The sequence below is a fragment of the Otolemur garnettii genome, unplaced genomic scaffold, assembly GCF_000181295.1.
Source record: "Otolemur garnettii isolate 467f Iridium unplaced genomic scaffold, OtoGar3 scaffold00120, whole genome shotgun sequence".
Taxonomy (NCBI): Eukaryota; Metazoa; Chordata; class Mammalia; order Primates; family Galagidae; genus Otolemur; species Otolemur garnettii.
This window is the reverse complement of record NW_003852515.1, coordinates 4,127,945-4,143,712: the sequence shown is the minus strand read 5'-3', so window position 1 is coordinate 4,143,712 and position 15,768 is coordinate 4,127,945. Positions and strand designations below refer to the sequence as shown.

Below are 15,768 nucleotides of genomic sequence, written 5' to 3'. Positions count from 1 at the left end.
TCGAACCCGCCACCTTAGGTGTACGTGGCTGGCGCCTTAGCCGGTTGAGCTATAGGCGCTGAGCCGGAAGTCTTACATTTTATCTTAAAACTCTACGCTGTCAGAATTTAGTACTGTTTTCCATTAGGGAAGTTTTCATCCATTTCTTAATCCTAAAGTACTCCTAATTCTTATTGCTGATTAATTAACTAGAATATCATTTATTTTTGTCTTTATTAGATTCTTTTTCCAGGGGTACATTTTATAACATAACGTAAAGAAAAGGCTCACCTATGGCTTTCTTCCCATGCACTCCCCTTTTTTCCCTAGGAGGCTAAGTTTGGATGCCCAGCAGGAGATAAGCCTTTTGTCACCTTTGTCAAAAGCTCCGTATGCATGAAGTGAGCGGCAGTGCCTGGAGAACCAGGCATTCTGGCAACAGTTCTGACTTTGGCAATAATCTGGATGAACTGCTCTCTGCTAAATTATTAATTCACATAAGCAGTCGGTATTTCTCACATTTGCCTACCCTCAGACCTGTGGCAATACAGACAAGTTTTTAGTTCTTTTATTATTCACTTAGATTTATCCTGAAGATGTTGTCATCTTATTCTATTTCCATACATGCACAGGTATAACTTCTTATAGTTTATAGTAAGAGAATGGTCCAGAAAAGTCCACTGAGAAGCCCAAATGTTTGAAAGGAAATTATTCCAGAGAGATAAAAATGATTAAAACTTAATTATGCTCATTTGCAGTAAAAATATTCTGAGAGTAGCAATGCTCAGTTTTACCTTTTTTAATGTAACAGTGATGTTAGGTGATGTGACCCGGCAGGGAATGACGAGCGCCCTTCCTTCAGTCATGTATATGACTTCAGGTATTTCACTGTACATCTCTACAAAAGGTCTACCTGTATCTGAATGAGAAAAAAACGAAATATATATACATGAACAATTGAAATATAAGCATGCAGACGTTGCCGCTGGCGCAGTAATATGGACACTGCCACAGTTACCCGTCCTCCCCTTAGTGGAATCCACAAATCCACATTCTTTGTTTCTGAATTTGGCCCTCTGTGTTTCTGCTCAGAAAAAGAATAAACTGGATTTCTTGTTCAGTTCTCGGCCTTCGATCAGATTGCCCTGATGCTCTAATAGGCAACTGTGACAAGTGCAGTCAGAGAGAAAGGAGAATATTTTGCATAAACTTTTTACCACAGCTATGCTAAGTGTTCCGGGAGGCGCCCTCCAGCGCCTTTGTAAGAGCTCAAAGGACCTAGATGCAGTGGTGACAGTCAACAACCTCCGGAGAGTTAGAGGTGATGCAGAAGGGCAGCCAGCTGGGCAGGGGATTGTCATTTAAATGACAGAAGCAGGACTTAAAGGTTCTCTAGGCCTTTCCAGGCAACAAATAATAATAAGATCTGAGCTGTTTAGGGGGGTGGGGAGCGGCAGGAGAAGTAGTGTTGAATATATTTCACGTGCATATGAGGTCTGTTTCTTTCGTATGCCCTTCTCATCGACTAACAGCAAAGTATGTGTGAGCGCCTGCAGAGAGGTCTGGAAAAGGCTTTAAATAATCATTAAATACCTCCTTAAAAAGTGTGGCACCTGGCCAGTCTCAGAGTAGGATTCAAACCACTGTTCAGCTTCCCCGTAATTCTCCAGGAAAGCAGAAGGAGTGTGAGAGCCTTTTAAAACATTCTCCCAGTCTACCCTGTCCCAGTTGTCAGGACTCCATTGACATCCTCGGGCAATGATCTGTTCAGTATCTTTGGGTTCTGATGTTCCCCCATTCCCTTGGCTCCAGCCTCTTATGCTCAAGTGGAAAGGAATCCTGCGAACTCTTTCCATCTAGACATGAAAGAACCAGCGAGGCTTCCACACCTCCACCAGCTTGCTGGTCCTCTTTCAGATCTCTGGTTAGGAAGCTCACTCTGGGTGCTGGAGAATGACTCCATTCTGAGTGGAGAATGATTTTAAAGAGAAACAAAAGCCATGAGCAGGCAATGGTTGCCCAAACTAGATAGTGGCTACAGTGATTTTCTGGATGGAATTTGTTCTCCCTCAGGAGACACGCTGAAGTCCCCCTGTACTTGTGCATGTGACCTCATCTGTAAGGAGGGTTGTTACCAATGTAATTACTTAGCTAAGTAAGAATGGGCCTCTAATCCTCTAGGATTGGCTTCTTTGTAGGACAGCCCTGTGTAGATAGTATACAAGCTGTACAGACTTAGGCGACATGAAGACGGGCGGAGACTGGTGTGATGCAGCTCCAAGTCCAGGCTTTCTGAGTATTGCGGACAACACCAGAATGAAGGAAAAGGCAAGGGAGGAGTTCCCTGCAGATATCAGAGGGGCGTGGCCCTGCTCACACCTTGATTTCAGTACTCTAAGACAATAAATTCCTGTAATTTCAAGCCCCAAAAGAAAAAAAAAAAAAAAAAAAACTGTGGGCATTGCTGTAGCCTGCCACAGATGGGATCGTCTGCCCGCAGCAGTGTGGGATGGAGGCACAGATGTGAGAACTAGAGAGGGCCCTAGAGAGACCTTTCACCGCCCGGCTCACAGCCCAAGCCCCTGTTTATACACTCACTTTGTCCTCTGGGAGGTCTTAGCAAGCCCTCTTCCTTCCTGTATCCTTCTCTACCCTGGCCCACCCCAGGGACTCTCCCTGCACCCCCAGGGGTCCTGTTACAACAGCAAATGCTGAACTGGCAGTTTATTTCTCTGGGTATTCCTCGGATGATGAATTCCTAGAGGAGATAAAAGGATCGTATTCTTCCCTGTCTCTAGTGTACGGAATGAATGAATTTGTGAATAGCTATCCAGCCCTATCATTTTACAGATGAGAAGAGAGGTGTAAACGAATGATGTGAGTTGTCTGGATGACAGAGCCAGGCCTGGCAGTTAATCTCTCCTGCTCCAATCCAGGGCTCCTTCCCCAGGGGCTGAATCTCTGGCTGCCTGCTCCGGAAGGGCTGCAGGTGACAATGGTTTATGTGGATGGAGGCTGATTTTCACATGTTCAGTCAGGAAAGTTAAGTGCCCTGCCATAGTGTATGGTGTTAGAGAAATTGTGAAAAGGAGACGAACATCAGAGGATGGGGTTGTGAGAGGAAGGCAACACGTCACGGGGATTAATCAGAGGACACGCTCACAGCCTGGGTTTGAATCTTGGTTCTCATCCTTTGTAGCTAGGAGACTTTGAGCAAATAAAGCATTTTACCCCCTGTGACTCATCTGCAAAATCTATGTCAAAGGAATATTATAAGGATCATGTGAATTAAATGTATGTAAAGCACTTAAAATAGTAACTGGCCTTCTTTAGTCCTATGTATTAGCTGTTAATTTTCTTTTTTTAATTATTATTATTATCAGACACTTGAACTTATGGAGGTAGGGTGGGTAGGTATGAAAATCACAAATTAACTCATCATCTTAACTATAAAAAGTATAAATACGTATTTATATAAATGGCATAGAAAAAAAGATTGGAAACAAATACATTAAATTGTTAACAATGATTATCTTCAAGTAGCAGCTTTATAGGTTATTAATGTTTCTTATTTACTTTCTGTATTTGTCAGTCTTTTTAGAATGCTCATGCATTATTTTATCACAGTATTTTAATTTTTTTTTCTTTTTTTTTTTTTATTGAACGGTAACTATGTACATTAATGCACTTCTGGGGTACAGTGTGGGGTTTTCACATGCAATCTGAAATACTTCCATCAACTGGTCAACACAGCCTTCATGTCATTTTCTCAGTTATTGCTTTAAAACATTCACATTCTACTCTTAGAAAGATTCACCTGTACCCCTATAAAGTATTTTAATTTTTAAAGTCAAAATCAAATTATAAAGTAGCATTCCTTTTTCTTGAAGGTAAACTATACATTTTGCATTTGATGTACTTTAGATTTGTCTTCTATGCTTGAATGAGACATTAACTGTCACAGTGAATAAAGTTATATGTATATTTATTAGAAAATCTCAATAGGTGTAGTAACATATGCAGAGAGGAAAAGTTAATTATACAGAGACAAGGGTTCCTTATCAGCATTAAATTCCTTCTTTAAATAAAGTTGCTGAGCTAGTCATTCAGCCCGGGACTATTGGGATTTGATCATTCCTTTCCTTCCTCCTATGAGTCTTTTTTTTTTTTTTTTTGTCTCCTTTGTGAGTCCCAAGGTAAACACAAACACCAGGAAATGGTTTAATTCATTTAACTAAACTATAAATCCTTCATACTTAATTTACTGTCTCCTTAAGAAACAATTTCAACAAAAGACACTGGCATGAAAAGTTCCTACAGGAAATAGTAAACATTAGTGTAGTCATTTCTGGACTAATGAATGCCAAACCCACATGAGAACAGAAGAGGCTAATTCAATATGCCTTTGAATTTCTTCTTTCCCTTTGTTATTTTAGATCCCACAAACTCTTAAATTTTGCGATAGCTATTGGCCTTTAAAAGTCAGTACCAATTTCATCACAGGACCCCCTGAAATTCTGTTCAAAGATGTCAGAACTTCAGTGATTCCTGTCCATCCAATACAATTTAAAACATATAGTTTGGGACAGTCAGAATAGGCATTATAAAAATCCATTGTGTTTGCAAATGAACTTGTGTGCATAGACACACACACACAGCGTCCTCTCTGGGCATATTAATAGTATATTTCCTCTGCAATCTTATTCAAGGAAGGGCTAAGAATTAAGTTGCCTGACATATTATAATATAAACACATTTTGTTTTGTAGGGCCATAGATACAGAAGAGGTCATGGATCCATTAATATCACCAGTAAAACTACTAACTACTCCCATAGGGGACATTTATCTTTGTCACAAAATTAAAAATGACTTCCAAACCGAGCCAGCACTGCAGAGTGGTTTCCTGAGACCAAATTGGCTGGTTGTTGAAAGAGTGAGGAAGAAGCTGCTCCCAAGCCGGCCGGTGTCCTGGCAGCGCAGACACACTGTCACCAGGGCCTCATGCCAGCACATAGTTAGGTGGGGGTCGCGCTGCCTTCACCTCTCTGAACTCTCAGCTCAAAGCAGTGACAGGAAACTGGCACAGAATATGAGGTTTTCTCACCCAGAGGGAGTGACCGGGCTGTCACTTATCCCTCAGAACAGCAAGCCGGCTTGGGCACAGGGAAAGATCAAACGAGGACCCTTGCTCAGAGTGGAATTATGTCTATTTTTTAAAGGTGTTTTTTCCTTTGGAAATCTGTGCTCATGCCGGCACTGTAAGGGCACAGACACAAAGGCCCCACGTGCCATCCTCTGTCTACTCCGCTTCCAGCTGGCGTTACCTGGGAGTACTTCCGCTGGGCTGAGAGTAAGTCAATGATCCCCAAAATTTAGGGAGCGTTTTTTATTTGAGGAGAGGTTCAAGAGTGAACACTTTGTTTTCTAGTACATGTACATTTTTATGATTTTTATCAACGTTTTCCTGATTTCTTTTCCTTTTAATTTCAATTTTCTTACCATTAAGTCCTGCTCATGAGGACTCCTAATTATTTTCAAAAGGATATGATTTTTATTTATTGAAGATGAAGTAGAAAGGATGAGAAACCAACCAATCCCATGAAGAGGGCCCTATCTAGACTTGAGTTTTCACATCATGCTCATGGAATATTCTCTAGGATAGACCACAAAATAAACCTCTATAACTTTAAAAGGATATAAATAATACAAACTATATTGTGTGATTACAGTGTAATGAAATTAGAAGTCAATGCCAGGGAGAAATTTGAGAAATTGAAAAATATGTGAAAATTAAATAACACACTCTTTAATAACTAATGGGTCAAAGAAGGAATCAAAAGAGAAATTAGAAAATACTTTGGAATGAATGGAAATGAAGACACAACTTACCAAAACTTACAGGATGAAGCAGAAATAGTGTTTTGAGGGAAATTTACAGCTATAAATGGCTATACTGTAAAAGAAGAACAATCTCAAACCAGTAACCTAAACTTCCATCTTGGAACACTAAGAACAAACTAAACATAAAGCAAGCAGAAGGGAGGAGATAATAAAGGTTAATAGGCATTAAGGGAAGAGAACAGAAACCAAAAGCTGGTTCTTTGCAAAGATGAACACAACCAACAAAACTCTGTCCAGCCAAGCCAAGAAAAAGAGTGAGAAGACTTAAATTACTACGATCAGAAATGAAACAATGGACATTACCACTAACATTACTAAAATTAAAAGCACTGTAAACAATATTACAGCTGCATGCCAATAAGTTAGTAGGTAACAGGTGAAATGGATAAATTTTCTCGAAAGACACGAACTACTGAAATGAACTTAACACCAATTGGATAACCAAAAATGATCTATAGCGAGAGCTTAAATTAGTAATTAAGATAAACTTTACATCAGGAAAAGCCAAGGCCAGATGGCAAGTGAATTCTACCAAACTTGAACTAAAACCAGTTTTCACAAACTTTTCCAAAAAACAGACGAGAAGGGAAAAGTTTCCAACTCATTTTATGAGACTAGCATTAATCTGATACAGATACCAAAGACATCACAAGAAAACTACAGATGATCTCTCTTATAAATAGGGATGTGAAAAGAACACAACAAAATACTGTCAAACTAAATCCAGGAACATATAAAAAGAATTATACACAATGACCATGTGGGATTTGTTACAAGAATACAAGATTGGTTTAATATAAAAAAATCAATATAATTAATATGCCATGTCAATAGAATAAAAACCAAAAACCACATTATCATCTCAAGTCACAAGGGGTATCTGACCAAAATCCAAACCCCGTGCATGATAAAAGCACTCGGAAAACTAGGAATAGAATAGAACTTCCTCAACCTGATAAATGGCATCTACAAAAAAATTAACAGCGAGTATCATAACTTCACAGTGAAGTACGACAGGATTGTCCACTGTCACAGCTTCTATTCAACAGTGTACTAGAGGTTCTAGCCAGGGCAATTAGGTAAAAAAGAAAGAAAGAAAGAAAGAAAAGAAAAGAAAAAAGGAAAAGAGAAGTTAAAGGCATCCAGATTGGAAAGATCAAGATGCCATTACTTTGAAAAACAGTTTCTATTTTCCTTCCTTCCTTCCTTCCTTCCTTCCTTCCTTCCTTCCTTCCTTTCTTTTCTTTTCTTTTCTTTTTTTTTTTTTATGGAAACAGAGTCTTGGGTAGAATGCCATAGCATAATAGGTCACAGCAATCTCAAACTCTCAGGTTCAAGTGATCCTCTTGCCTCAGCCTCCCCTGTAGCTGGGACTACAGGCGCCTACCACAATGCCCAGCTATTTTTTAGAGATGGGTTTTGCTCTTGCTGAGGCTGGTCTTGAACTCCTGAGCTCAAGCAATCCACCTGTCTTGGCCTCCCAGAGTGCTAGGATTACAGGCAAGAGTCACGGCGCCCAGCCCTACAGTTTCTATTTTAGATGACATGATTTTAAAAAAGGCTGAAGAATCCAGTAAAAACTACTGGCACAAATAAATGAGTTCAGCAAGATAGCAGGATACAAGATCAATGCACAAAAATGAGTTACATTTCTATACACTTGCAATGAATAATCTGAAATGAAATTAAGAAAATAATCCCATTTATAAGAGCATCAAAAAGAATGAAGTATTTAGGAATATGTTTCACAAAACAAGTGAAAAACTTATACATTTAAAACTATAAAACGTTGTGAAAATAAGTTAAAGAAGATACAAATAAGTAGGGAAACATTCCATGTTCATAGATGTCAATACTTCCCAAACTGATCTACAGAGTCAATGCAATCCTGATCAGAATCCCAGACAAGCTCCTTATAGAAATTGATAGGATGATTCCAAAATTTATATGGAATTGCAGAGATCCAGAATAGGAAAACCAAAAGAACAAAAAAATTGCAAGACTCAATTTCTAAACTAAAACTATAGGCAGTAATGATGAAGACAGTGTGGTACTGGCATAAGGATGAATGTAGATAGTGGAAAGGAACTCAGAATCAAGAAATTTGCCCAGGTGTCTATGGTCAACTGATGTTCAACAAGACTGTTCAATGGGGGAATAATCATCTTTTTAACAAATGTTATTTAAACAATGCCATGTGTGAAAAATGGAGTTGGACTCCTCTCTCACACTAGGGAGACTAGGGAGGAAATTCCTTCAAGTGTGAGAGAACTCTTCTCCTTCTGGGGCACTGAGCTCTCCCTAGAGAGAAGCCTTGATGCACCCCATCAGGATAGTATTCCTTTCATGGTGCAGGAGGAATCAGGAGTCAGGTTCTGTCAGTGTGCTGCGCTGATGACCTGTGCCACCCTGGGACTCTTGGGGACTCAGCTTCCCCAGCTAGAACATGGCTGGGCACTTTTCTGTTCCCAAACTCATGATTTGTTATGTAATTGGAATGTTCACACTAAGTGTGGCACACTGACATCCTGTGGGGAGCCGGGCAAAGAAGGCCCGTGAGTGGAGGAGCTGGATGTGAAATGAGGGGAGTGGTGGCATTGAGAATGTGGGGCCCGTGCCTAGAGACGGCAGTCCCTGCTTGCTGCAAGTGGTTGTTGCCAAGTGGAAATATGGGCCAGCATGGCTAGAATTTCCAGCATTTAAAGATAAGCAAGAAATCAGATTTTTATCTGACCTCTTCCAATGATTAAGCATTGGCAGCCAAAAATGCTGTGCCTGCCAATCAAAACATGTGTGCCAGCTGAATGTGGCCTGCACACTTTCAGTTTGCATCCCTGCCCCACAGCCTTGCCCACACTGCCTCCTCCCCCCACCAATACTGCACCCAGGGTCTGAGGGAATTGGGTAGAAACTCAAAAAAGGACGGGTTGGAAAGACCAGAGTCTTTGGAGTCAACCAGACGAGGGCCCGAAGTTTGGTTTGATAATAAAGGAAGTATGCAACCTTGAACACTAGTGATTTTCTGCAACTTCTCTGTAGAAGAAGACTGGTAACAGAACTTATCTCATTGGGCTGTTGTGATAATGAAATGAGATGACATCTGCAGTGAGTCGGAGCCAGATATCAATGGTGACATTCACCAGGTGCTTAATGACTGTCAATAGTGGGAAGGTCCTGCCTGCGGTGCTTCTTTCATTCTTAGATAGTTATTCTGCCATCTGGGATTAGATGTCCTCTTACATTAGAAAGATGATGCTTAATCTCTTTTTTACATAAGAAAACTTTGAAGGAGACGATCACACTCATGTCTGCTATTTTCCCAGCTAGTTCTTTACTTTTTTCAATTACTTTTTCAAAATTTCCCTGCCAATGAAAATAATAAAACCATCAAATTACTCAAATGCTGGCAATGAAGTATAGAAGGGTTAAATAATTTGTTTGAAACTCTTGTTTTTTATGGGGATTTTTTTGGGAAAGGATATCTTGATTTCTCATAAAGGATTCCAGTAGGCTGGGAGGCAGAGCCTCCAGCTAGAAGCCAGAAACACATGCTTCAGAAATTTCTGTTTTTATGTCCTTCTTGAAGTGTAAACCAAATAGTAAGTCTGGTCCCACCTTTACTGTAAACATTATATATTTATTAATGCAACCTGAGGTTGGATTTTGTGTGTATGTGTGTGAATGTGGAGTCAACTAAAGCCTGAGGTCTTTCCCGTGTGTGCTACCCCAGCCACAGTGCCCCCCATGTAGAACTTGGGTAGCTAGTGGGGTTTGCATGCCAAATACAGGCCTTTACATTCATTCCTGTCAAATCTAATTTTGCTAATCACAGTTCACAGCTCTAGTCTGTTGGAAATTTTTTATATCATGATTCAGTCACATGACACGAATTTTGGCCCCCAGGTTTGGCTTATTTGCTCAGTGTGCCCTCAAATTTCCTCTTTGAAGTCAGAGAAACCAGGTATGACTAATGTAAATTTAAAATTCCACATTTCTTTCATTTAACCAACTTTTACTTTATTTTATTTCATTTAATTTTTGAGACAGAGTCTCACTCTTTCTCCCTGGGTAGAGAATGCCATGGCATCATAACTCACAGTGACCTCAGATTGCTGGGTTCAAGCAATCCTCTTACCTCAGCCTCCCAAGTTGCTGGGACTGTAGGCATCCACCCCAATGCCTGGCTATTTTTTTTTTTTTTCTATTATTAGTAGAGATAAGGCCTCACTCTTACTCAGGCTGGTCTTGAACTTCTGAATTCAGGCAATCCATCCCACCTTGGCCTCCCAGAGTGCTAGGATTATAGGCATGAACCACTGCGCTCAGCCTATCAAACATTTACTGAGCACCTTCTATGTACTAGACCTTGTATTGCGTCCTGGAGCGGGCTCGGTAAATCAGATAGACTCGGTAGTCCTGATGCTCACAGAGCTTCTGAAGAGGTGAATCCTGTGTGAAAGAAGATACGTAGAAGCATCTCCTCTAGTCTGGGTGAGTCATAGGTGTCTTCCCAGAAGGGGTGATGTTTAACTTGAGACATGAAAACTGAGTAAGAGTAAGCTGGCACAGAAGAGCTAGGGGGGAGAGTAGGGAAGGGTGGGGAGTGTGCCAGGCAGATGCTCCCCACAGTTCTCTGCAGTACAGTCAGTTGTAACCTATTTTATTTGACCTACCAAACTGTAGGCCCCAAAGTATCATCTTTGGACTTCCTACTCTGCCCAGAACAGTGCCTTTCACACATAGGATTACTTCTGATTAGTCCTCCTGAGTGTTAGGCTATGTATATTATCACAGTTAGTATCCGAACAACCCCAGGAAGTAATACTCTTCTCATTTTACAGATGAGGAAGCAAGCTCAAGATATGATAATAACAACAGTAGTAGTAATAATAAACACTCACACATAGTGTGTACTACACACCAAACACTGGCCAGACGTTTTTTGTATATATGAACTCCTGTACATATGAACGTTTTATGTATATAAGAAGTGGTTAAGGGCAAGAACTTTGTTGCCATCTCTGCCATGTACTAATCTATAAGCTTGGGCAAGTTGCTTAACAATTCTGTAAGATGGAGATGAATATGATAACACTTCCACCAAGGTCAGAACAAGGCAAGGATGCCCCCATCACTACTCCCTTTCAACATTGATCTGGAATCCTTTTTTTTTTTTTTCTTTGCAGTTTTTGGCCAGGGCTGGGTTTGAACCTGCCACCTCCGGCATGTGGGGCCAGTGCCCTACTCCTTTGAGCTACAGGCGCTGCCCATATTCTAGAATTCTTAATTAATGCAGTTAAGTCAAGAAAAGGAAATAAAAGGTATATAGAGTGAAAAGAGAAAAGTAAAACTGTCTTTGTTCACAGATGACATGATCATTTATATGGCAAATCCAAAAAGAATCGTAAAAAACCCTGGAGCTAATAAGTGATTATAGAAAGCTGGCAGGACACAGTTAAAATCACTCAAGTCAATCACTTGCCTATATACCCCTAATGAACAAACAGAATTGAAATTTAAAACACAATACCATTTGCATTATCACCTAAAGGAGTCAAACAGGCATAAATATAACAGAATATAAGAATCTACACATATGAAGAAAAGTATAAAACTATGGTGAACAAAACCAAGGTATCAATAAATTCCAATCAAAATCCTGGAAGTTTTTCTGTGGATCCTGATAAACTGATTGAAAAGTTTAGCTGGAGAGGGAAGAGATCCAAAATATCCCACACATTATTAAAGAGAATGAAGTTGATGGATTAACGCTACTCAGTTCAAGACTTACTATAAAGCTATGGTAACCAAGACAGTGTGATATTGGCCTAAGAAGAGGCAAATGGAGATACAGAACAGAATAGAAAGCCCAGCACTAGACCTGCAGAAATCAGTCTACTCATTTTTGACAAAGGAGCACAGGCAATACAATGGAGCAAAAATAGTCTTTTCAACAAATAATGCTGGAACAACTACGCATCTACATGCAAAAAAAAAAAAAAAGGCTAGACGTAGACTTTACACTTGTCACAAAACTCAATTCAAAATGGATCATAGATGTATAGGTAAAATGCGAAACTATAAAACGCCTACAATATAAGATAGGAGAAAACCTAGATGATCTTGAACATGGCAGTGACTTTTCAGGTACAACACCAAAGGCACAATCCACAAAAGAAAGAATTAATAAGCTGGACTTCATTAAAATCAGAAACTTCGGATCTGCAAAAGACAACATCAGGAGATGTCAAACACTGGGAGAAAGATGCAGCTGATGAAGGACTGTTATCCAAAATACACAGAGAACTCTTAAAACTCAACAGTAAGAAATCAACCCTATTTAAAATGGGTCTGTTTTACCAAATTAGTTATATAGACATCTCCTCAAAGCAGACATACAGATGCCTGCTAAGCATATGAAAAGGGGCCCCACATCGTATATCATCAGATAAATGCAAACTAAAATAGTCGTGAGGTACTACTACAATAGCACCAAATGCTGGAACATGGGGTACTACTTACTACATAAGCACTTCACTGCCGGTGGGAGTGCAAAATGGTGCAGCCACTTGGGAAGACAGTTTGGCCATTTCTTATAAAGCTAAACATACATTTACCATATAATGCAGGCGTCATGTTGTTCTCCAAAGGAGTAGAAAACACATGTTCAGATGGATGTTTATGGCAGCTTTATTAATAATTACCCAAATTATTAATATCCTGAATAAGCCGTGCTATATTCATGCAGTGGAATATTATTCAGCAATAAAATGAAATGAGCTATTGAGCCATGAAAATACATGGAGGAACTTTAAATGCATATTACTAAGATTAGGAAGCCAAGCTGAAAAGGCTACACACATACTGTCTCATTTTAACTATATGAATTCTGCAAAAGGCAAAACTATGCAAACAGTTAAAAAGATCACTATTTGCCAGGGACTGGGTTTCGGGAAGGGATGAGCAGGTGGAGCACAGAGGGTTTGTCGGGCGTCTACCACTCAGGTGGGGGCTGTTGATAATGGGGGAGGGCACGTCCGTGGGGAGGAAGGGCTTATGGGGAATCTCTGTACCTTCCTCTCAGTGTTGTTATGAACCTGAAACTGCTCTGAGAAAAAAAAAAAAGTCTTTTTAAAAACATATATATACACACACACACAAACCTATGTATATATAAAACATTTAAAATGTGACCGTGCTACTTCACAGGGTTGCAGTGAGCATGAAATCTGTTAACACATGCAAAGAGTTTGAGGATGGCATCCAGCAGAAAGTAAGACCTATCTAAATATTAACCACTTTTCTTGTTAAGCAATTTGTCCAAAGTCAAAGACCTAGCAAGGATCAGAACAGGAATTGGAGACCAATCTGAAGCTCAGATCATGTTGTTTCAAGCACAGCTTATTAATTGACATTTGATGAAGGAAGGAAGGAAGGGAGGGGTGTGTGCCGCTTCAGTAAGGCACCGATTCTGAATAATAGCACAATCAGGCAGCCAAGATGACTGCCAACATAACTCAGCAAAATGCATCAAATGACAAAATAACAAATATGTCAAGTAATTAAAGACAAACTGTAGAGTGTCAGAACTGGAAAGACCATAAAGATCAAAATAGATCACCTGCTCATCTCAGGCAGGGCAGGTATTTCATTAGCCTTGTTAAAGTTAAGGAACGCCAGAACTTAAAGGCTTTTCCGCTCAAGGGGATTCCCTCTAAAAGAAGTTCCTTGCTCACGTTTCTTAAAAGATTACTTGGAGGGAGATGTAAAAAACATCCTTAAAACCTCAAGGTTTTGATCCACCATTTTTCACGCTTTTCAATTATTGGGGAAAAAATGGGAGGTAATAATCAATTTTATTGTCTTTGGCCTTCACTGCCATTTTTAGGCTTCACGAGTGCACGCCAGTCATCAGTTCTTCAAAGTCTTAGATTGTGTCCAGGTGGGTTCATGACTGTGTTCATGCAGATTATTTTTGAGTACTTTTGCAGTTCGACTAAATGCTGGTGATACACAATTATGTTGTTGCTAGCAAGGCCTAGCCGCATAGCTCCAGAAAGCTGGCACACCCAGATTTTCTGGTGTGGATTTTAGGGAACACCAGGAATTGCTCTGTCTCTGAGGAAATGATCCGAATGTTTTACAGGTATCATCATGCGCTAAGGATGAAATTCCTAGGAACATACTTGATGAACGCAAGGAATGCAGAGAAAAGAAGATGCAATGTGCCCAACCGCCAGCAAATCCACCAACACGAGTAGCTTCTGTCCCAATCACATGTGTTTCCTATAGCCAAGGTCCCTCGGTGTCTAATGACAGAAATGTTTCAAGAAGGGAAAGGTGAAATGGCAGGGCTTAGAGATATCAAGAATGTCTTCCATCAAATTTTCCTGTGGCTGGAAAGGAAAATGGTTAAGAGTTAAGTTACTTTTCTCTAAACTCTCACCATGTGGTCCTAATCAGCTGTCGCCTGGTGATGGATAGAATGGATAATCTCCTTCATGCGTTAGCCCCACAGGGAGCACATAGCTAGGATGGAGAAGAGTTTGTTTCCCAAGGAAAAATCCAAACAACAATGTCGTCAGTGTGTATTTTAAACCCTAGAAATATTTGTTTCCCTGCTTTCAAAACTTTGTAAAAAAAATCCAGCGGAATCTGACCTTGTACTAGATTTTTGATGAAGTTGTATGTGGACAGGCCAGGAAATTCCTGGGAATGCTTGATGGAACATCATTTGGAGGAGAATTCTGAAAATGCAAATCAGCCTCAGACTAGCCATTTTAGGGAACCTGCCTAGGTTTCCAGACATGTCGTCTAAAGGCTGCGAGTCCAAACACTGGCACCCCAACACGTTCATCTGTGTCCTGAGCAAACACATCAGGTAAAGACTGTGAGAAGAAAGACACAACCCAGCACCTGGTCTTTCTCCATCTGCTGCTTCCTGGGGACGCCTGGCGATGCGAGAGCTCAGGCGACTCTCTGGTAGGAATGACAGACAATCCCTGAGACCGAAACTTTGGAAACCAACTCTCCCTGGAAGTTCTGTGCTAGAAGAAACACATTTCAGAGCCATGTGTCGGGGAGAGACATGAAAGGAGTATGGCAGGGGTGAGGGGAGCTCTCTGGATGGGGAAGGAGAATGAATCCATGTTGAAAACTGAAAATTAAAACCAGGGAAGACTCTAGACATTAACCGAGCAACAACAGATAGTGCCACCCATTCGCTACGAAATCCGGAACTAAATAATTTGGCCAGTGTGACCAAGACGTTTCTTTGGTAGAATTAATAATTGTTTCCTTCCTACAAAAATGTTAACTATTTTCGCCTACTTTCCATGCAAGGAGAATTTCGATAAATAGAAACAATATTTTCTCGTTCAAGTTTCTCTCACAAAATTATGACAATAATTCCATTGAAATACTTTAGAGGCTCTGACAATCTGTGTGGCCACGCGATGCTCTCTGCCCACCTCGGTTCTGACCTGCACGGCACGGAGAGCATCCGTACCTCCCTTTCAGTTTTGGAGGAAGGGCGCGCCTCCTTTGCACATTTCCACCTGCCAAGTCTGGTTCTGATCGCCATGGGGTGGGAGTGGGGGAAGGGGGAGCAGCAAGGCTCCGAGAGCAGGTCTGCAGATCACGGCTCTCTCATTGACGGCCCCTTGTTATGTGGGCCCTCTTTACTGGACTTGCCACACTGGCATGGCAAATTGGGTAACAGACACCATCTGCTCAGCCATGGCCTAGCTGGGCAGTGCAGATGCGCATCTCGGGTGTGTGCCAAACTATGTCAGATCTGGGAAGGACGCGAAGGGAAGGCGGTGCGGGAAAAACCTCCATGCCTCACAGAAGGTCAACCACAGTCCTCAGAAGGAGCACTGAAGGAG

General features: G+C 40.7%; 1 protein-coding gene across 1 annotated transcript in view; it reads right to left on the bottom strand.

Annotated features, from left to right (window-relative positions):
- The window catches only part of FLT1 (fms related tyrosine kinase 1), a 177,492-nt gene that overhangs the window by 128,141 nt on the left and 33,583 nt on the right, over positions 1 to 15,768 (bottom strand). Inside the window, exon 4 of the mRNA XM_003797612.3 lies at positions 774 to 898. Coding sequence (XP_003797660.1) covers positions 774 to 898 — 125 coding nt within the window. The remainder of the gene's footprint in view (positions 1 to 773; positions 899 to 15,768) is intronic.